This window comes from Eptatretus burgeri, chromosome 9, assembly GCF_056783735.1.
Source record: "Eptatretus burgeri isolate ZD-2024b chromosome 9, Ebu_testis_v1, whole genome shotgun sequence".
Lineage (NCBI taxonomy): Eukaryota > Metazoa > Chordata > Myxini > Myxiniformes > Myxinidae > Eptatretus > Eptatretus burgeri.
In genome coordinates this window covers 53,228,819-53,252,989 of record NC_140969.1, presented here as the reverse complement: position 1 = coordinate 53,252,989, position 24,171 = coordinate 53,228,819, and the positions used below count along the sequence as shown (strand labels likewise).

General features: G+C 43.7%; 1 protein-coding gene across 1 annotated transcript in view; it reads right to left on the bottom strand.

Moving 5' to 3' along the window:
- LOC147020138 (microtubule-actin cross-linking factor 1-like) overlaps positions 1-24,171 on the bottom strand; it is a 212,772-nt gene that overhangs the window by 26,480 nt on the left and 162,121 nt on the right. Inside the window, exons 70-79 of the mRNA XM_085895175.1 lie at positions 23,021-23,176; positions 22,652-22,849; positions 21,515-21,643; positions 16,299-16,463; positions 15,768-15,923; positions 15,478-15,684; positions 15,155-15,274; positions 12,480-12,649; positions 8,896-9,055; positions 8,409-8,610 (exon numbers count right to left, since the gene is read on the bottom strand). Of these exons, the coding sequence (XP_085751301.1) occupies positions 8,409-8,610; positions 8,896-9,055; positions 12,480-12,649; positions 15,155-15,274; positions 15,478-15,684; positions 15,768-15,923; positions 16,299-16,463; positions 21,515-21,643; positions 22,652-22,849; positions 23,021-23,176 (1,663 nt within the window). The remainder of the gene's footprint in view (positions 1-8,408; positions 8,611-8,895; positions 9,056-12,479; positions 12,650-15,154; positions 15,275-15,477; positions 15,685-15,767; positions 15,924-16,298; positions 16,464-21,514; positions 21,644-22,651; positions 22,850-23,020; positions 23,177-24,171) is intronic.

The window sequence follows — 24,171 nt, the reverse complement described above, 5'->3', positions numbered from 1 at the left end:
AGGCGCTGTCACATCTTGACGATTTAGCCAGCAATGGCAACGTATAAAAATGTATGTAAAACGTTGGCGTACGCTGAAATTTTGATGTTTTTTTTAAGTTTTGGTCATATTCATAACGAGTTGGTCGTATGCATAACATATTAGTGATGGGCACAGAACGTTTCGTTGTATTTGAGATAACTTATACCAACGAATGCTTAGCCTGTTGTCAGCGTTCACAACCTATGCCCAACGATAGTTTAGCTTAGGCATAGCGCGCTGCACGTATCGTCGATGAACTCGTGGCATAGCCTGTTAAAAACCTGCCGCACGCCGACTTAAATCATAACCGCCTGAAAATTGAAAGTGTCAACCACGCATTCACACCTTGACAATTTAGCCAGCGTATGCCGACCTATGAAAAATTTGCTGAACCAAGCTGGCACACGTCGAATACGGTATGGGTAAGTTGTGTATACGTTAAGAGCATGCTGAAAAACGATGAAGTATGCCGTCATATTTCGTGGTACGTTTAGTACGTCGTGAAATTTCAAGCATGCTGAAAATTTTATGACGTACTCGCCGTATGGCTCACACGTTCCGCTACGCTGGGAATAAGTTGTAGGCACGTTATGCGATCGTTGACACACGTCGACACAAGTTCCTTGTAAGTTACTCATAAGTCGAAACACGTCGAGGTAATGTTTTGCATTCCCGAAACTTATTTTCTCCATCAAGGCACATTTTCTTTTTTTATCCTTGGCTCCGTGAAGGCACGTGACGAAATATCTGGTTGTTGTTGTTTTTTCTTTATTTGTTTTTTTTTTAGTCTATCACGAATTTTAAAATATATTCGGACATTTGCTTTCAAGTTTCGACGTCGACGTGACAATATCCTCAAACAGAAAATATTCACAGAGGAGGAACTAAGAATAAGACATGAGCAAACTGAAGAGGCAATCGGACGTGACGTAACGGCACGTGACGAAATATCGGAAGTTATTGTTGTTGTTTTTTTTAAACGCTTCCAATACGCCATTATATGGTGGCTGTAAATTAGGAACACGTTCACTAAGTTCTGTGGTCGTCCGGAAGACGTCAATCAAATATGTCTACATACATCAATATGCGTTGGAGGTACGTCACACAGAGGTTCAAAGCACGTTACTCATATGTTATAAATAAGTTTTGGGTAAGCTAAGCATTACCTCGACGTGTTTCGACTTATGAGTAACTTACAAGTAGCGTGCCTTGATGTGTGTTAACGATCGCATAACGTGCCTCGACGTGTGTGCAACGATCGTGTAACGTGCCAACAACACGTTACTCATAGGTTACAAATAAGTTTCGGGTCCGCTACCCATTACCTCGACGTGTTTCGACTTATGAGTAACTTACAAGTAACGTGTGTCGACGTGTGTCAACGATCGCATAACGTGACTATAACTTATGGCCAGCGTAGCGGAACGTGTGAGTCATACGCTGGCATACGTCGCAAAATTTCAAGCATGTTAAAATTTGAGGACAACCACAAAGTACAACGATGAAAGCCAGCGTACTACGACGTATGGCAGTGTTTTTCAGTGTGCTCTTAACGTATACAAACTTACCCATAACGTATTCGACATGTGCCGGCATTTTAGACAAATTTTTCATAAGTCAGCATACGCTGGCTAAATCGTCAAGGTGTGACAACCCCTTTAGCAGCAGCTAAAATACTTTATCGTACATTGTACACTTATTGTGGACTATACAAAAAAATCAATACCTCCGAAACTGGACCTCTGAGGGACCTATTTTTTTTGTGCCCAAGGAGAATGTCTTACAGCATCATATAAAAAAATAAAATCTTTAGCGAATAGATAAATGGAATTACCAGGGCTGCCATTTGTTAGAGTCCCTTTGGAAACATGCCTGAAATTTCACAAGGTGGGTTTTTGGGCACAAACTAAGAGGGCTGTGATAATCATATTTATTGTGCTAAATTGATTGATAGCATGTACATGAATATCGGCAAGTCGCGTCGGCCAGCTTTCCATCTAGAGCGAGCAGCCATGTCACCTACCGGCTTGTGTGTATATACATATATATATATATATATATATATATATATATATATGTATGTATATACATATACATATACATATATCTGAATATCTTCTTCTTCTTTTGGCTGCTCCCATTATGGGTCACCACAGCGGATCATCCGTATGATCCGCATAGTGATTTGGCACAGGTTTTACGCCGGATGCCCTTCCTGACGCAACCCTGGTCGCCTCTTACGACACAGAGATATGGTACACCTATTTTAACCGGGGCATACACCGGGCCCAGTACACTGGTACTCACTTCGCCGACCTCGGAAGGATGAGAGGCTGAGTCAACCTCCTGGTGTGTATTAATTCAAGCGGCCAACGGGGCTTGAACTCAGGACCTTTTGGATCCCAAGCCGCTACCCAAACCACTACGCCACACCAGGCTGATTTGTATATTTATATATATATATATATATATATATATATATATATATATATATATATATATATATATATATTGTTACGTTTGAGGGGGGGGTATGCATTCAAAGTGTAATTAGGATGTTTAATTAGGTATGCCATGCTGTTCGAGTTTACCAGGATCTCGATGTAATAAGTAGCAATTCAGTGGTGATAAGTTGTCTAGTAAATGTTCATTTCGTCAAGGAGGAAATGATAAATGTCACGTAATTAGATAGGGACACGGGATAGGGTAAGTGTGTCTGCGTAAACCCCTTTTGGTATTCTCTGAAGACTGGCCATGACGTCACAGGACAGTGCAGCGGATGGCTCCGCCCCGTGATCACGATTGGCGGAAGGCGATGGCGGTGGGCCAATAAACGGCTCGATTGGGAGTGACGAGGACGAAGGATAAAAAGGTTCTGTTCGGGGTCGAAAAGGAAGAGGAAGAAGATTACAACCAAAAGATCGTGGTTTTTTTGGTGTGGAAGCTGTGGCGGCAGAGAGCGTCCTGGTTGTTGTGCTGAGTCGATCGTGTTCTTGATCGTGACTGGGAGCCTTGCCGAGCCTCGCGCCTCACCTCGGTTGGCTCTGGGGTTCTGCTGACTCGGAGTGCGAGGTCGGGCGGCGGGCGGACCTGCCTCCCTCTCCTGCTCGCGGCTTGGCGCCGGAGCTGGTTCCCTGGCGGCTGTGAGCGGACTTGGGCCAAGACCAGGAGGTCGACAGCACCATGGTTTCTCCTGCCCCCTGACGAGAGCAAGGCCAGCTCGTCCGACGCCGATCCAGGGACAGTCGCGTCCACACCACGGTCCAGCCTGACCACCAGAAATAGCTACGTTTTGTGTGTGTGTGTGTGTGTGTGTGTGTGTGTGTGTGTGTGTGTGTGTGTGTGTGTGTGCTTGGCGCCTTAGAGGGATTGAGAACTGTATATTCATTGGAATTGTCTGTGTTTTTCCCCACGCCCGATCCCACACCATCCCGTCGAATCGCCCCGGATCCCTCTTCTTGCCGAGTCTTGTTATTTCTGGTAATAATAAAAAACAAATAAACATCATCAACTCAGTGAAAAGTGACTCATGCCACCTTCCTCGTCCCGTTTGCGGTGGAGCGATTAGAACCGCCATGTTTGGGTAATGAATAAATAAACCGCCTCCATCGTTTCGGCTCATTCTACGTTGACGGGACTGTTCAAGTCCCGTGGACGTCACAATATATATATATATATATATATATATATATATATATATATATATATATATATATATATATATATATATATATATATATATCACAGATATATGGATCTGTATAATAGATATACAAGGTGTGTTCAAAAAGTATCCAACCTAAATTTTTCGTGCGTAAACAAATGAAGCTAGGGAGGCATGGTTTGGTGCACGTATGTAGGCGATCCTAATCCGTATGCGTGAATATTTTCCTGCCTGAAGAAGCTGTCAGTCGCCGACAGACCGCCGATGAGTGAGGAAGTGTTAGTGAGCGCCGTCGGATTTTCGTTTTTGACAAAATGATGGAAAAACTTGAACAACGCTACTGCATCAAATTTTGTGAAAAGCTTGGCGATTCCCAAGGGGAAATGATCTGCAAGATTCAACAGGCCTTCGGGAACGAAGCAATGGGCACCACACAGATAAAAGAGTGGTACAACCGCTTCAAAGATGGTCACACATCAGTGGAAAGTGAAGCACGTTCTGGTAGGCCCTCAACATCCCGAAATGAGATCGTCTTTGACCGAGTGAGGACCCTGCTGATGCAGGATCGTCGGATCACGATCAGAGAACTTGCAGACAAGGCGGGCGTCAGCATTGAATCCGTTCATTCCATTGTGACTGAGGATTTGGGCTTAAGGAGAATCTCAGCGAAGTTCGTGCCAAAGCTGCTAACGATCGAGCAGAAGCAACTCTGTTTGGAGATCGCACAGGACATGCTGGAGACTGTGAACAGCGACCCCAACTTCTTCAACACAGTGATCACTGGCGATGAGACCACAGTGATCTGTCATTTTGTCAAAAACGGAAATCCGACGGCGCTCACTTACACTTCCTCACTCATCGGCGATCTGTCGGCGACTGACAGCTTCTGCAGGCGGGAAAATATTCATGCATACGGATTAGGATCGCCTACATACGTGCACCAAACTACGCCTCCCACGTTTCATTTGTTTACGCATGAAAAATTAAGGTTGGATACTTTTTGAACACACCTCGTATATATATAAATATATATATATATATATATATATATATATATATATATATATATATATATATATATATATATATATATATATATATATATATATATATATATATATATATATATATATACATATACATCCATCGATAATTCCAGCAATCTCTGTGTGTGTGTCTGTCTGTTTGTCTGCGACCGCTGTTTCTCAACAACCACTGGTCCGATCTAATTGAAACTTTCCAGGTATATTGCTGGGGACCTGAGGATGTGCCTTTTCAAGGTTTGATATTAATCGGACAAGTGGTTCCCAAGTTATGGCCATTTTTTTTTTTTACCAAACCAATGACAGGACACGGTGCTATGACATCACGATTGACGTCACAATTCTTCTTCTTTTTTCTTTTTTTGCACGTACGGCCAGGCACGAACGGGCACGCGAAAGCAAAGGAAAGGCCTGTGTGGTTGTTGTTTCTGGCATGCGGTTTGAAATTTTTCTTTATTATTATTATTATTATTATTATTTGTTTGCATGTAGTGCACGAGCACGCACGTACGGGGCCGCACTAGTCTATCTATAATTCCAGCAATCTCTGTGTGTCTGTCTGTCTGACTGACCGCTGTTTCTCGACAACCACTGGTCCGATCTAATTCAAACTTACCAGGTATATTGCTGGGGACCTGAGTCCCTTTTCAAGGTTTGATATTAATCGGACAAGTGGTTCCCAAGTTATGGCCATTTATTTACTGAACCAATGACAGGACACGGTGCTATGACGTCACAACTGACGTCACAATTCTTCTTCGTTTAATATGACGTCACAATTGACACTGGGGATCTGAGGATGTGCCTTTTCAAGGTTTGATATCGTTCTTCATCCGTTTCAGCTGTTTCCCAAGTCTTTCCCAAGTTATGGCCACTTATTTACCAAGCCAATGACAGGACACGGTGCTATGACATCACAATATGATGGCACAATATGTATATAGATATATATATATATATATATGTATGTATATATATGTATATATATATATATATATATATATATATATATATATATATATATATATATATATATATATATATATATATATATATATATATATATATATATATATATATATATATATATATATATATATATATATATATATATATATATATATATATATATATATATATATATATATATATATATATTTTGCACGTACGGCCACGCACGTACAGGCACGCATGTACGGGCACGCACTAGTATAAATACATACACACACACACATATGTATGTGTGTATATATATATATATATATATATATATATATATATATATATATATATATATATATATATATATATATATATATATATATATATATATATATATATATATATATATATATATATATATATATACATATACACAAACAGAAAACAGTGTGCCATTCAACTGGTTGAGTCAACTGATGTTTCTAATTGTGTTCAGCTGATCTGCTTTGCTCGCTATATTGTTGATGATCAGCTGAAGGCTGAATACTTGTTCTGCCTTCCGATTGAAACAACAACCACGGCACAAGACATTATTGATATGGTATCAACCTACTTTGCAAAGCATGGAATACAGTGGGAAAAGCTGGGAGCTATTTGCACGGATGGGGCACCGGTAATGCTCGAAGTAAAATCTGGTTTTGTTGCAATGGCAAAGAAAGCTACTTCGCTTACGAGCGTGCATTGTGCCATTCACCGCCAAGCTCTCATGACCAAAACTCGTGCTGACTCGTTCAAAGACATGATGACCTGTGTCATACGAGTAGTCCATTTTGTAAAAGGTCGAGCACTTAACACTCGTTTGTTCAGTGTTGCGTGAAGAATTTGGCTCTGAACAGGTGGAACTGTTTTTGCACCCTGCGGTGAGATGTCTGTCTCGCGCCAAGGTTTTAGATTGAGTTTTTGAACTGTGATCAGAAATAGCGGACAATCTTGCTGCAAAAGCACACCCTGACAACACTGCCTTTCGTGATGCCAAGTTCATCGCACGCTGAGCTTATCTATCAGACATCTTTGGAGAGATGAATGTGTTGAATTGCTCTCTGCAAGGAAAAAATTCCTCCATCATTGATGTCTGAGATAAGATGAATGCCTTCTGTCAACAAATGGAACTATGGCACAGGCGAGTCAATGTCAACAACGTTGCTGTGTTTACCAGGCCAGACTAATTTCTTCAAAGTAGCGAGGTTCAGTGCCCAGCGACCGAAATTGGTGAGCATCTGCTCAAACTCAAGACGTCAATGAAAAAATATTTTCCCAAAAGCAAGGCTCTACAGAGGAACACTCCATGGATAAAGCAGCCATTTCTTGTCGCCGAAGATGTCATTTCTGACACCGACTCTGCATAAGACGAATTCCTGAAGTTGAGAAATGATTCTGTGACCCTTAGCACATTTGACACTGTCAAGGATATTGCATCTTTCTGGCTTCAGTAAGGAGCAATGGGATACCTAACTCTAATGACTCGGGCTATCGATGTACTTCTTCCATTTCCCACGACCTATATGTGTGAACTTGACTTCTCGACAATGTACCACGTCAAGTTCAAGACTAGAAACCGGCTTGTTCCAAGCACAGATATGAGGCTGGTTCTGTCAAACATTAAACCACGCATCCAAAATCTGGTGTCGACAAAACAACTTCATCCATTTCATGAAGACCAAGTCAAAAACAGCACTGCACAGTAAGTGCTGAATTGTACTATAATTATGCACTTCTGTTTTGTATAATACAGAATTTTACATTGGGGTAATTCGAACCTGTCAAACTTTAAATAGGGGTAAACCTGGAAAAAAAAAAGTTTGGGAAACCACTGCACTCGGTGAATGCACCCGGCATTGCCCGGGTTCTTTGTGAATGAATTTAATCTTCTGTACATAGGTCTGACGCGAGCCCAGTGTCAGTTCCCGATTGGGCCATGGCAGTGATAACCTAAGGGGGTCGGTGAGGGGGAAACACCCCCCCCCAGCCGAGGGGCCTCGTCACCGAGCTGAAAACCTTCCCGGGACCGGTTCCGATATTTTTCGTTTCAGAGGTTTCCTCCCATCTTTCACCGTTCAGCAGATTAGCACGTGCAGACAAACAAACAAACAAATAAACAAACAAAAACTTCAAACAATATTACATATATAATATATATATATATATATATATATATATATATATATATATATATATATATATATATATATATATATATATATATATACACATACCAAAGAATGGCTCTTCCAACCTAACAAGAGCAACAGCAGGACATGACATCATGCTGCACAGGTGCACTACATCACCTCCAATGCCAGATGGCTTCCGTGGATACACTTGGATATATTAGAAACCGACATTTATAGGTCACAAATAGAGGACAGTGGAGCCGCTGACCATGGTTTCACCCTTATGATCTCGTTGTGACGGCACACCACACAACCATTTATTTGTGACCATAAACCATGTGTGGTTGGAATGCAAAACACCTCCTGATGTCGCGGTCGTTTGACAAGAAGAAGGCTTAATTGGCTTTAACCTTGTCACCATAAATATCATCCAGAAGCTTGTCCGAGACTCACTGAATTTCTTCCCATTACATCCATATATCTATAATACTAATAAACAACCCCTTACCGAAAGAGTGGGGGAGGCTCTCTGCCATTCTTTTTACTGACAGAATGAAAAAAAATAACCTGCCTGCTTGAGTGCAGCATCCAAACGACCTTGTTTCTGAAGCGAAAGCTTGCACACAGACTCCCACTGCGAGCTCAACTCGGCCATTTGAGCATGCACCCACGACTGGTCTCCAGCATTGCTGCCATCCTCAAGGTCTCGGGTCGATCTTTTCAGCGCCTGAACGCTGCTAGCACGCTTGCCGAGTTCCTTCTGGAATGCCTGTGAGGACCATAATTCCCATGAATGTTGAAAGAAAAGTAAAATAACAAAGCTGCTCCCGAATCATCTCTTTCTCCACATCTCTTGAGTCCAACGCTCTGAATAAAACTAAAATTAAATTTGAGACGACAAAGAGAGAATGTTATCCTTCTGGTTTCCGTTCTTCCCTTTATGGTGTTTCAGCTCCATGATCATCAGTTATACAATTACACGGATTTGGAACCTTTATGCATGTTATTTCTTTCAGATGCTGTTGTGTAACTGCGTCTCTCTCCACCCACTAACCTTGTGTCCCTCTATGAGGGTGATCACGAGAGCCACATCTCCATGCACTGGCTGCTCTTCGGCCAGGAGCGGTTCCACCTTGTACAACCAGTCGATGAGCACTTGAAGAGCTTCGGCAAACTGTCCAGAGAAAAGCAAGGCCTCCTCGAGTTTGTGCTGCCTGCACGCCGTGTGAGAGGTTACAACAAACCGTTAGGAAAATAGACTGCAAATCAACTCGGCAGGGCGACACTGTTGGCGTCTCATGATGAAACCTTCTCTCAAAATCCTTTTAATCACCCCTTGGCAGTTGGGATTACTTTGCTTTGCATATAATCTTAGAATAGCAGATGGTTGAGCACCTCTTCCAGTGCAATAAGCAATTCGGATGAGCACGATATTTGAATGAGTCAATAATTTTAAACTGGGAAGAATTCCCCCGGTACTGTTCACAGACAAAAACTCACAGGTGTTGAAATTTGTTTTTCATGATCCAGCCATCCAGAAATTAGCATGGACATGAAACGCTTTAATGCTCTCATAGTTTTTCCAGACTCATGATGGAAATATTCACAGCACGAGTCCTGAACATGGAAATCTATTCTCAGATGATATATTCATTCCTGGCACATGATTGTTTGTGAAATGAAACGGGCAACGCATGCTCATGCATTTTGAATTATCAAAACGAGTGCATGACTTTTTCCAAGCAGTTTGTGGAACTCTCAGTGGCGTAGTCATGCCAAAGATTTTTTTTTTTGAAGTTTGGGCAGGGGAGGAGGAGTGAGGAGGGGTGGGGAGCGAGGAAGGGGGAAAGGAAATGGGGGAGAACGAGGAAGGGGGCAGAGCAAGGAAGGGGGAGAGCGAGGAAGGGGGAGAGCGAGGCCTCACCACACGTTGATATACACTCTGGGAGGGGGAGGGAGCAAAGAGGATGGGGAAGAGAAAGGAGATTAGTGGGGGGGGGGGTGTTCTGGACATGTGTTTGACAGGGGAATTTGAGGGAAAGCGGGGGAGGGGAGGGGGAAAGGTCCCCTTCTGCCGGCATTAGTGCAGGATTGAACCAAATTGCGTACATTAAAAACTGCACCTTCAAACGGGTCATACTAAAGAACACCCGGACACTGTCCAGAGACATCAGTAGGGGGTGGAGGGGGCTTTGGGAGTAAGTAAGCATGAAGGAAGGGGAAGGGAAGGTAGGGGAAGGGAAGGAAGGGCGTTTTCCTTGAATCATCGAAAAAGCCGCACCAATGTTTGTGCCTTTATTTAACTTCCACACATAAGATAAGCTCTAGAATCTCTTAACCTGAGACGAATTGAGGAATTGATCCGAGCAGCAGTTCCGCCTGATAAGAAAGAAAAGAAAAGAAAGAAATTACATTTGTCCAATTCGCACATTATTTGACATCCTTTTCTCTCCTCGACCTCCGAAGAGTTGTATGGTGGTGGAGGGGGTTTGGGAGGAGGATAGCATGAGGGAAGGGGTAAGAGATGGCAGTGTGAGAGGAGGGGAAGGCAGCGTAACGGCAGGGGAAGGCAGCGTAAGGGGAGAGGAAGGCAGCGTAAAGGGAGGGGAAGGCAGCGTAAGGCGAGGGGAAGGCAGCATAAGAGGAGGGGAAGGCAGTGTGAGAGGAGGGGAAGGCAGCATAAGGGGAGGGGAAGGCAGCGTGAATGGAGGGGAAGGCAGTGTGAGGGGAGGGGAAGGCAGCGTGAAAGGAGAGGAAGGCAGCATGAGGGGAGGGGAAGGCAGCATGAGGGGAGGGGAAGGCAGCGAGAGAGGAGGGGAAGACAGCGTGAGAGGAGGGGAAGGCAGCGTGAGAGGGGGTGAGGGCAGCATGAGGGGAGGTGAAGGCAGCATGAGGGGAGGTGAAGGCAGCATGAGGGGAGGTGAAGGCAGCATGAGGGGAGGTGAAGGCAGCATGAGGGGAGGGGAAGGCAGCGTAAGAGGAGGGGAAGGCAGCGTGAGAGGAGGGGAAGGCAGCGTGAGAGGAGGGGAAGGCAGCGTAAGGGGAGGGGAAGGCAGCATAAGGGGAGGGGAAGGCAGCGTAAGGGGAGGGGAAGGCAGCGTAAGAGGAGGGGAAGGCAGCGTAAGGGGTGGGGAAGGTCGCATAAGGGGAGGGGAAGGCAGCATAAGAGGAGGGGAAGGCAGCATAAGGGGAGAGGAAGGCAGCATAAGAGGAGGGGAAGGCAATGTGAGGGGAGGGGAAGGCAGCGTAACAGGAGGGGAAGGCAGCATGGGGGGAGGGGAAGGCAGTGTAAGAGGAGGGAAAGGCAAGGTGAGAGGAAGGAAAGGTAGTGTGAGGGGATGGTAAGGCAGCATGAGAGGAAGGGAAGGCAGCGTGAGGAGGTGAAGGCAGCATGAGGGGAGGGGAATTCAGTGTGAGGGGATGGGAAGGGAAGGCAGTGTGAGGGGATGGGAAGGCAGCATGAGAGGAAGGGAAGGCAGCATGAGGAGGTGAAGGCAGCATGAGGGGAGGGGAAGGCAGTGTGAAGGGAGAGGAAGGGAAGGCAGTGTGAGGGGATGGGAAGGGAAGGCATTATTAAGGGAAGGTACGGGAGCATGAAGGGAAGGACCACAGCGTACCAGGGCGATAAAATGAGCCCTAATAGCAACGTTTTCTTTTTAATCCCTGTGTTCTATATACAATCAGGTGGGGCATTTATTAATTAAAACCCATGCTATATACCTGTCAAAGGCCAGCCTGTATTTGTGCTCCCCCTCCCCCACCATACATTCCTCCAGCCTCCTCACAGTCCATGCTAACCATGCACACACACTGTCGATGTACTCATCCTTTCACTTGCACACATGCACGGATTTCCCCATATCCGCACTGCACGGTGGCACGTCCCTCATGTCTTCAATGCTGCAGCACGTCCGCTCCCCACGTGCGGAAGCACATCGTTTGTGAGACTGCCACATAACCTCCTTCACAATGCCATGCACCACAGGCCCGGATGCAAGTTTGAGTTTAGACCAAGCACCCGCGAAACCCGTGCACCACATACACATAACCAAACATGCAGGCATGCACACACCCCACGGAGAGTCATTTATACCCATTTGCACAAAGTCCGTGTGTGCTGTCAATGTACCTCTTCGTTTTTAGCAATTACATTAATATATTGTCGCTACTATTAGTATATTTATATTAATATTTTGTAATGAAAGCAGATCACACAAAATGGTGAAAAGGAAAACTGCGTACGTAATTCCCGGAAAAAAGGACCCTTGTGGACTGTATCGCCGTGACTTGCAAAAACAACTTACAGAGCACCGTGCTGTACCAAATGAAGTTGCACTTTCTGCGCATTCTTTAATCTTTCCTTCACTAAATATGAACTTCCGAATGGTAGAAAAAAAATTAAGCTTCATGCTTTGCTTAAATAAATACACTTAGTTAAAATAATTTAAAATCTCTAATTTGTGAAAATTCTCAGATTTCACTCCAGATTTCAACACTTCTTCAGTCCATGAGTTCCGATTCTCAAATCAGATACAACACTTTGAATATATACTTTAATTAGTCCGTGAGAATAGACAGTGTTTCCAAATTAAGGCATGTTTGAATAGGTCGAACAAATATCACACGTGTGGCTCTCACCGTTCCACAGACTTTCCACAGACGGTGTCCCACTTGTCCCTCAGCTCACTCAGCATCATCTCCAGGCCCTGCTCATCATCCAGCAATGTGGCTTTCTCATTGAGCACACGACCCATCCGTGTCGCAGTATCATATGCTGGCTGCTTTCCACCCATGGTCTTTTGAAACTCCTGCAATGGAATAGAGACAATAGTATTTTTTTTTAAATCACATTGTCTGCTCATGTTCTTGTTTTCTTATCACGAGCTGTGCCTCCTGTCACTTCATTGATGGGTTTAATCTATCTGTAATACACACTGCACCAGACAAAAATGTTACAAGTTAGAACCACAGTATATGAGAGTAGTACTCTCATATACCATAGTTGGCAACAGGTCCAACTACAGTAGTCTGCAGAGAATTACGACAGGAAAGGAATGGTATTTTTGCCTTGGGCACGTCTATCTGCGAGTTTCAATGAAGATGTAAAATGAAGTAAAATGTGCAAAAAAAAACAAACAAAAGAAGATATTTTATAACACATAGTTGGTGGTGGTGGTGGTGGTTTGCCCCATTCAGTTCTGCTTGGACAAGCCTGTGGCACGGAGAGAGCCAATTAATCTCCCTGGAGCGACGCAGAGATCCTTCACATCAAGGATGTGTTCTTGTCTTCGTGGAGCCAGAACTGCGCAGTTTTCCATCACGTGTTATATTGTGTGTGGGGCGGCATGGCAAAGGTTGTAGGTGTTGTCGAGTCCATGTTTGTACTGTAAAAACTGTGGGTGATGTCCACAGTGGAGGTGCGAAAGGTGAACGTGATCAGACCTGGGGAGTAATTTCTCCGTGTCGTCGATGGGTGGGAGTTTAGTTTCCAGGATACTGTCTGGGTTCAAGTTATTGATTAATTTATCTGGAATTGGAACTCCAGGTAAGGTATTGTCATCATGAACCATCTGTCCATCAGTCTGTCCCGTTTTGACTTCTCCAGCTAAACCGCTTGGCCGATTCGGCTGAAATTTGGCAGCAACGTTCCGCTCCTGACTGGTGACGGGTTTGCAAAGCTCATTCCGGTCACGTGACTTTAAGGATGTCAAAAATGGCAGACTTAGTAAATTTCTTCAAAAATCTTCTTTTCCAGACCCACCAGTCAGAATGCGACCAAATTTGGGTTACAACATTAGGACAGGGCACAGATTAGCTACAGGTCTAGTGGTCCTGTTTTTGTGTTAATGGTGATGTGGGTATGGATGTGGTTTTTTAAAATCTTGCTCACGCGAAGTCATAAGCGGGGTTAAACAATTGATTCACTTTGTCTGTCTCTGTCTGTCTGTCTGTCTGTCTGTCTGTCTGTCTGTCTGTCTACAAACGTCAGTTTCTGATCGAGGAACAACTTCATTTCAATTGAATGTTATATTTTGAACACAAATCAGAAAAATGAACTTGAAGTGTAGCATAGCAGTATTTTGGCTCTGAATTTGTCCCAATCGTGCAAGCGCAGAGCAGAGTGAGATAGTTTTTAAAAATTATATCTGCATGTCTAGCATCAATGTCAACAAGTCACTTGAGAAAAGTCTCAAGCAAGTGTCAAGTCTTTGAGGGCAAGTCTCAAGTCAAGTCTCAAGTCACTGTTGTATTACTTTAACTTGTGTCAAGTCCCACATTTAGTTATAAACCTTGGAGAACAAGCTTTCAATGAAGTAAGAAACATGGCTTCATTTATTGCAATGTACATTCTGAAAAACGGTTTAACTCAACTTTTTATTTGTAAACTTTATAAAATAGACGTTTTTTGGCATTGTTCCCAGATTAAAAAAAAAATTATGTAAATTTACTTCTCATAATCTAGTATGGAACACACATAAGACTAGTCAGTAACATGATCATTAACTTTCCAACCAAGTAAATGGATTATCAGCTCTCTGATGGCACCATTGCACACACACACACACACACACACACACACACACACACACACACACACACACACACACACACACACACACACACACACACACACGGTAATCGAAGATGCATGTACGTACAAGCTTCTCGGAAGTTCAAAGCCAGGTTCAACGCTGCTAAAGCAATCTTCTGGCAGAGATTATGATATTCCCTTTGCCTTTCTCATTGCAGTTATTGCAGGAATTTCATTTTCTCGATAAAAACTTTAAAGGTACACCAATCACAATAGGTAGTGACTTTCAGCTGATGTTTTGAGTGCTCTACAGACGTCAGAGCAAAAATAAAAAATAAACCAGGGAGTTGGTGTCAAAGCCACCCAATGCTCACCTGTTTATACATTAATCGTTTTTAAAAGATTAGTCTAATAATATTTTTATAAAGCATTGCAGTGAAGTCTGATCCAAATAATTTTAAAGCAATATATGTATTTGTATAATGTAATCAGTAAAAAATAATGTGGTAGATAAAAACATCAGAGAGGAAATAACTTGCACCAAAAACTTTAACATTTTCATGCTGACGCTGAAGCTCACGCTCACGCCGGGGGTATCGCTATAGCTCTCTGTTCTTCGAACAGGTGAGCTAAAAACCGCTTTTACTCAAGGAAGTATAGTTTTGATCAGAAATGTGTTTTTCTTTTTCAAATGCCCATGGAAAACAAAATGCACAAACAACACCTCATGGCACTCCCAGACAACAATGCCTTAACATTGCAAATAACTTGCAAATCATACCTTGTGCTTTGATAGCTGTACTTTGATCTTTTCTGGGTCATTACTGCAATCTGGTTCCAAGTCCAAACCCTTCTCAGCCTCCTCAAGCCAGTCCATCAACTTGGTCCAGACCTCATGGAACTGTGTGATGAGCAGTGGAAAGCATGAAGTTTAATTCCTAACCATGCGTCATGCACTCATGTTGCAGAGGCTTAGCAATGGCTGTGAAAGGGAACAAATGTGTAAATAAATGCTAACCAATTAAGGCAATCTCTAGTATTAACATTTTGTTCATCGCAAGTGGACTGAGCATCTGCACGCATGTGCAATTAATGCACAATGACCTGCTTGGCCCGTTTGCGGGCATCGTCTAAGGCCCGGCCGCGGTTCAGCGTTCCGTGCAGTACGCATTCCCAGCGTGTCTGCACACTTTGCATCAGGTTCTTGATAAGTGCCACATCCTGCTTTCGGCTGAAGTACTTGAGGTGCGTCCCCGTCTTGTCGAGATCCACCACTTGCTCACGCCGGGAATTCACCTCATTGGCAAGCATCTGCAGCGAGAGCAACCCACATGTCGTCGCAAAGAAGGAAAGGAAACCAATCCCTTTGTAAATTGCATTACCGTCGAGACTACCTTGTGCCCGTCGATTTGGAAGAGGACAGAGTCCAGTATGAGGCTTGGAGTTGACATGAGATTTAGCGCATTCTCTGTCTGAGTGAGCCAGCTAATCAAATCTTGCAGCGAGTTATGGAAATCAATGGCGGTTTTCAATGCAGCTTCCAGCTTGGTCTGAAGAATGAGAGAGAAAAATAGAATAACTGCAAAAGTAAAACTACCATTCATGACTATAAGCACAAATTTTCGATCCTTCAACATCCTCATTTTAACATCTGATGTGCTCAAGAAAACTTGAGATGGCATGCCAATTTGTTTGTACTGTGTGAAAAGCAGAGGTTCGAACATCACTGGAAGAAAAAAGTAATAATTCACAGTGGATATTAATTTAACAAAACAGTACATCCCAGAAAATTTTATGCAGCAATATTAATTTTACATACCTTTAAATAATCTCACAAAAAAACAAAATAAATAAGGTAAATGTCCTATTATTTTTTGTTTATTATGTTGACTTTAGGATGATGGAGATGAGATTAAAAAGCACACCTTTCGCTCTTCCAGTTTGTTCCCCACCACTCTCCATTTCTGCTCCAGGTCTTGAATGCTAGCTCTCTTGCCAAGCTCTCCTTCGCCTTCTCGCTCGACCAACTGGCAGTGCTCCAAGGCCCTCCGGTACACGACTTGTTGGCCCTCGTACTCTTGGCACAATTCCTGTCCAATGGCCACAAACAGCAGGGTTACGAAAGTTGTTTTGGCAGCAAAATTGAATAACTGAGATAATTCCGAGGCTGTTTCTTACACACAAATTAAAACGATTTCGTCATTTTTACACCGCGCACGTGAAGCGAAAAATAGGGTTAAGCAATTGGTTCATGTCCGTCTGTCCGTCCGTCCATTTGTCTTATAAGTTTATGATCGTCAGTTTAGGATTGAGGAACAACATATTTAAATCGAATGTTGTATTTTGAACACGAATCGGAACATGAATAGGAAGACAAGTTTGCCATTTTACTATACCTTGGCTCAGGATTGATCCTAATCGTACTTGCACAGAGAGGAGTGACATAATATTTTTTTACTCTGTCTGCCTGTCTGGCAGTCAAACAAAATAGAAAATCATTTCAAACCGGAAACTTACTGTTTTTTTAAGGACGTCATAAAGGACACATACAACAGGACATGAATAACTAATGTAACATGTTAGATGGGGTGATGTAACACACCTGGGGTAATAAGGTGGTAAAGCACGGAATTAATAAATTTACACAATTTTAAGTCTTTTTAAACCTTTATTGGGAAGTCAATCTCGTCTACCCTTATTGTCAGTATTTCCGTCGATATTGTTACGGTTGTGGAAATTCACAGTACACCATTCAGGTTTCCCAGAGATCAGTTATGTCGATAAGTGTGTGTTCAGATTATATTTCCCCACCGATGTCTAAAGGGAATTTATTCGTGTAACCGGGCTGTGATCTTTGAGTCAGCCATTATTCTTTTGCTATCTTTATTTTGGAACAACCACTACTTCAACAACCACAACCACTACTTCAACAACCACAACCACTACTTCAACAACCACAACCACTACTTCAACAACCTCAACCGCATATCAACAACCACGCCACCCCCAACATCGCCTCACCTTCATCTCCACAAACGCCACCATCTTTTCGCCACCCATGGCAAATCCCACGGACGAGTGGCATCTCCGCCGACAGACGTGGGAGCGGATGATTTTTACAATGTCCGTTTTCCACAGCTGATGATTTCTACAACGTCCGCTTTCCACGGCTGATGATTTCTACAACGTCCGCTTTCCACGGCTGATGATTTCTACCACGTCCGCTCTCTCCGCGTTTCGTGACGAGATCGGATCAAAATACCAAAAGGCGCGGAGCCAGCGGGGGGTGAAAGGTCGAAGGTGGGGGATCAAACTCACCTCCCACGGACCCCATAAAAAAGCGTGCTGGAACGCAAAGCGAGTCAGTTCTTCTTGCCTGGAGAGGTTGCCTGGAGTTTTGCCTGGAGTCGGTCTGGGTTCGCCAAGCAGTGAGTCGAGTTGAGTCGGTCTGGGTTTGCCGAGAAGTCTGTGAGCAGTCTGTCAAGGTTCGAGTCCAGTGGAGGGCAGTCAGGGTCATCGGAGCGCAGCGAAGCCCGGAGTGCAGCCAAGCCGGCAGTACGGTGCCGAACCGTGGGTCAGTGGACACAGCCGGAGAGAAGTCGCCAGCCGGCCCTGAGACGGTCTGAGCAACGCTGAGGAACGGGCGGGCTTTTTAAAGAGCATCAACTCGTAAAAGAGAATAAGGCCCGTTCGTTCCTCCGAAGCGTCGTCGACTAGGCTGATCCACCAGGCTGCACGGCGGGGCCTGGACCAACCGAGCTGCCGTATTTACGGCAAAACATCGAGGATCACCCTGCGAGTCACCACGAGGGTGGCAGGTAACCACGAGCATGGCCTCTCGGAGCTCTTGCGGTCTCCACAGCTCCGTGGACATTAAAGGCCTATGGGTCCAGTTCTGCCCTTTTTAGGTCATCTCTTCGAGCATGACCTAATAATATTGGTGTTGAGAGGAGAGGTGACGATCCGTCCGTCCATCTGTCCGTCCGTTCACAATGAAGTTGAAGCAGGAGATCTGGTCATTAGTGACCCTGATAGAGGTCGACGAGACGTACACGATGGTATGACTTTCAAGGTCACCAAAGGTCAAGGTCAAGGTCACGAGGCCTTTGAAGTTGCGAAAATGACGATTTTCAAATTCTATCTCCTCCGCCATTTCTCAAGCAATCTTGAATTTGATTGTGGCATATGAATCTATGGGACAATATCTAAATTTGGTCAGGCCGGATTTTCAATATTCGCTTTCGTTTTCGTGTCACGTGACTTCAAAGTTGGCAAAAAATGCGAAAATGACGATTTTCAAATTCTATCTCCTCCTACATTTCTCAAACAATCTTGAATTTGATTGTGGCATATGAATCTATGGGACAATATCTAAATTTGGTCATGACGGATTTTCGAATTTCTCTTTCGTTTTCGCGTTACGTGACTTCAAAGTTTGCAAAAACTGCCCTACCTTCAGGAGGCTATATATTTTCTCGCAGATATGACCGCCACTCCCGCACGGGTGTATTTTCTTTCCTGGGGTTTCCTTTGTATGAAAGTTGTGGCGCCGTGTCCATAAGTAGAACTGTTAAGTGATTGTGTACATAATAAATAGACAAACGGCTGTAGGTCTTTGTTTGCTCGTGTCCTGTCCCTTACCCCCATTGCATTCATTGCCTTGATTGCATACGTGCCTGTGTGTGAAATAAATGTCCTTGTTTAAATGTTCACCTGTTCGTTGCATCCTTTCCTGTCATTGACTGCCATTATTACGTACGGAATATTAGCTGGCTTTTAATAGCCGATAAAGTAATCAGATCCGGCGGGGCTTGGCGACATACAGCCGCTCGGCAAATCGCAAATGGAGCGAGCTGCTTAAGCGGCTCGTTTCCAAGCAGGTCTCATTGAGGTGTAAATCCCTGGCATTTCTGTCTATGCGCATACTTAGGTAAATCGACAATTCGGCGATCGGACCCTGTCGCGCATGGACAGAATAGTTGGCTGATTTACGGTGTGATTAAAAACACACCCGTAGCTGGATTTCGGCGTTGATCCGAAAGCTGCGACAAGGTTTGCCACATCCGGTGGGCGCGCGGCTGTGATTATTTAAAAGCGGTCGCTCGCACGCCGGCGTAGTGGAAACCAAAACAATATGTTTGTCTGTCTGTCTGTCTGTCTGTATGTATGTCTGTTCGGTCCAGTGCTCCGTTAATACAATGGCGATTTCGATTTCGATGAAAAAAAAATTGGTTGGTAGGTTCATACCATGACAAAGTTGTGTGCAAATGAGAACCGTTGCTATGGACACCACTGTTGCCTAGCAACGGACCTTTGAAATTTTCAATAAAATCTCAAAAATTAATTTTTTTGAAAATCAAAAATCGGGCCACGAGCGACTGTGGGCAGTACATTCAGCCATATTGTCAAACATTTCCAGCCGGATCCTATGAAAACTATCGGAGAAGATAGACTTTGAATGAACCCTGGTCGAAAACAATAAAAAAACGAAGTTCGTTATATCTCAGAGACTATGAGTCAGATATACATGAAACTGGTATGGGAGGTTCATGGTATGTCCTAGTTATGTGTGAGAAAGAACCGTTGCTATGGACGGTTTTGTTGGCTAGTAACGGCTGAAAAACGACTAAATTAGACTTGATCGACTACTCATGTCCGCCTACCAGCTTGTTTAAATTGAATTGTATAACTGAACGCTGTAGAACACAAATCGCCTTCTACTTCCAAGAACCTCCTGTTTTGCAATACCTGGCCATGTTCCATCAGGGGGTGTTTGTAATAGGAACCGTCAAGTGCAACCCCTGAGAATTAAGCGTGGCATATGAAAGGGTAAATTATCAGGGTGAAGAAGAGGCCGCCGATATAGCTATGGCCGATGCCGATCGACGGTGCATTCTATGGTAACCAATAAAACCTCCATCTCCTAAACTGTGACTCAACATCACCTTATTACAGTGTATAGGAGTCGTGTATAAGACTGCTTTAGTAGCACGAAACGTCTGGATTTTTTTTAAACGATCTTTAAAATTATTATATTATTAAAATTGAAGTATATACCTGCACACTGCATGGGGTATCATGTTCTATGAACTCTCAAGTCATTATTAATTTTTTCCTACATTTGCCTTTTTTATACAAGATCGAGGCTCATGGAAGAGCGAGTAATAGAGGGTAAAAAGGAAACAAGTTAACAGTATTGAATGTGGTGTAAGCGTCAGATTCAATAAGCAGCGGAATGAACAAATATGCTGGAGGAAAGGGAGTAACAGTAAAAAAAGGGAGTAACAGTAACAAGGCCACCAATCATGTTTTAAAAACACAAGTCTGACTGTATTGACCGAGAGTTTAAACTATTGCTTCAATCAAAATCTGTTGGGTAATAATACTCATAAATCTTGGTAACTGATCAGAAGAAATATGTTTGTACAGTTCGGTAAATATAATCAGTTCATACAACAACAAAAAATAGGATTTTAAGTTAGAAATAGAATCGTACAATTTGCTCAACAATTCAATTTAAATCGTATCCAGAAGGACATTGGTAGCAAATCGACAAAGCACAGTATGGCTGCCAGTATAGCCGAGAGGTCTGATCGGTCTAGCCTGGGCTTGAATCTTGACCCAGTCATAAATTGTCTCCCTGGTGTTTTGAGTCAGATGGACGGGAAACTGGGCGTCCTGTCTACAAACATTCGTTGGTGGATGTTATAGATCTCGCCGTGTCCTTCACAAAGTCGGTGAGATATCGCTGGTACCATGGCTAAATTACAAATTCCTGCCCTAACTACTGCTGGGAAGGTAATGGCAAACCGCCCAGTGTGACCCTTGTGAAGAAACTGCTTCGGCAGCACCAATGCTTTGTAATGGAGTATATGGTACATCAGACCGGATTCTCAAATGTACCCTTTCCCACAAGCACCCTCATGAACCAGCCGATGAAAAAAAAAAAAAAATCTAATTAGTGCAATGGAAACTTTGCAAATGTACAGACCACCTCGTATTAAGGCAAATCAACATTAAAATGAGTCCACAATTGCTGAAAGTGTTTCCAGCATGAGACCACAAATGTTATTACACACAACATTCATATTCAGCGACGGTCATGCCGGCAGACAGGACGTGTGTGTCGGGATGTGCCCACCAGGTGTGCATTGAGCTGCTCTTTGGCGGTTTCTGGAAGGCCTCCAACAGGCTGAGAGTCGCTAAGTAGACCCTCAAGATCTGCGAGCCACTGCATGAGAGCTTCAACCTCACCCTGGAAACCTCGGGCCTGCACCAGCACATCGTAAAACATTAGAACTTACACAGATTACAATGCAAATCCTGAATGTACTCCTCCTTATATGGTGATCAGAACATCACTTTTTAAAACGATAGTATTATGAAATCCCCGTTTGCAGCTCACTGACATTAGTGGCAACTCAGCTTTATTACATGGATCTATAACAATGTACACCATTGCATTATATCCAATTACCGATTACAAATATTAGAATATCTGCACAACATACAGAGAGTCTTTCAGGCCTTCAAGGATAACTTACAAAACTGGTAAAGGCATAAAATATAAAATTTACAATCTTAATATATTGGAGAGTGAATTCAAGGATTGTCAATTCAATTGACTGTATTCTACGACTCCCGCCCAGAGGTCACATGCCCCACTTCTTGCACACCTACAATAGTGTGCACACTTGTACTTATTTGTCCCCCACCCAACAGCTTATTGCACACTTGTGAAATTGCCTTCCAGTCTCCATCAAATTCCAATCCTCCCTCAGATCCTTTCAGCCAATGGATCACAACCATCTCATGCTGTTCCCATACTTTCCCATGACCTATTCTCCCAAAATCTCAATAAATCGTGCCCCATATCCTTCTGCTCCCCTTGCACTTCATTGTCAGCACGTAACCTATCCTTCATGCGACAAAATAATTATAACCTTTAGCATGTCATGGTCCGTGCACTCGCATTTTGCTAATCTCAAGAACATCAACCATGCTAATTGAGAAATTCAACTTTCATATTAAAAAAAAAATAAATGGTGACATGTGTACTTAGAGCACACAGTGCAATTACATTTGGCCAGGGCTGGTTTGAAGAGAACAGATGGCAAGACAGCGGGGATCGACTTACAGTCCAAACGTGATAGCCTTTTATCCTTGAACATGGCAATTATCAAGCTCGGAAATTTCACAGCTTTTATCATGAATAAAAAGTGTTCCCCGGAGGTGGGGGAGGAGGGGAGGGTACAATCATGGCAAATGTCCTGCACACCTGCTGCAGTGCCTTGTCAAGTTCGGCGCGCCGCTGCTCCGTGCACAGCATGACCGAGTCCCAACGCTGCTGAAGACTCTGCAACCGATTCTGCAGTGTGGCCACCTCGCCCCCATCACTGGAGCGGACAATTTCGGCCCCAGCCTGCTTTACCGTGGCCACTGTTGCCTTGTGAGCGAAAACATCATTCCGTAGCACCTGCCATGCCACAATGTGGCAAAAAAATTTGTGTCATGTCGACCATTCTATGACATCTAACATAACCATGTAATGAAAAATAAGAAATATGTCAAACCCACAGAGTCATTGAAGCTGTTAGCACGACTTGATAAGTAAGCATGCTGATGATGAAAAAAAAACAACACTCACCAGATGTTTGGCTAGTTCAATCTCAATAGCCTTGGGGTCATTGACCACAGGGTTCTGCTCAGAAAGTAGCCCCTCGGTGTGACCCAACCATGTGAAGAGCTCCTCAAGTGTGTGCTGAAACTGGCCCAGAGCCAATAATGAGGTCTCCAGCTTGTGCTGCAATCAGGCACACAATTCAAATATCAAAAATAATTGTCACAGCACACCCTTGGTGGTCGAGTAAAAAGCACAGATGGTTCCATCGATGCACAGATGGTTCCACCTATGCCAAATCATTATGCGGACAACAAAACGAATAAGGAAGAAGGGGTTGGCGAAAAAGAAGTGGGATAGTCAGAGAGATGAAGAAAGTAGGCAGGAGTTCAAGGAGTGGTGGCGAAAGGCAAAAAGAGAGGTGGCAAAGGCCAAGGAAAAGGCATATGGCGAGCTGTATGAGAAGTTGGATACAAAAGAAGGGGAAAAGGATTTATACCGATTGGCAAGACAGAGGGACCGAGCTGGGAAGGATGTGCTGCAGGTTAGGGTGATAAAGGACGCAAATGGGAATGTGCTGACGAGCAAGGAGAGTGTGTTGAGAAGGTGGATGGAGTACTTTGAGGAGCTGATGAATGAAGAAAATGAGAGAGAGAGAAGGTTGGAAGAGGTGGAGATAGTGAATCTGGAAGTGGGGTGGATCAGTAAGGATGAAGTGAGGACTGCTATGAAGAAGATGAAAAGTGGAAAGGTGGTTGGCCCAGATGGTATACCAGTGGAGGCATGGAAGTGCTTAGGAGAGATGGCAGTGGGGTTGTTAACCAGATTGTTTAATAAAGTCTTGGAAAGTGAGAGGATGCCGGAGGAGTGGAGATTAAGTGTACTGGTTCCGATTTTTAAGAATAAGGGTGATGTGCAGAGCTGTGGAAATTACAGAGGGATAAAGTTGTTAAGCCACACCATGAAGTTGTGGGAAAGAGTAGTGGAAGCTCGGTTGAGAGGAGAGGTGACGATCTGTGAGCAGCAATATGGGTTTATGCCAGGAAAGAGCACCACTGATGCGATGTTTGCTTTGAGAATGTTGATGGAGAAGTATAGGGAAGGCCAGAAAGAGTTACATTGTGTGTCTGTGGATTTCGAGAAAGCTGATGATAGGGTGCCAAGAGAGGAGTTGTGGT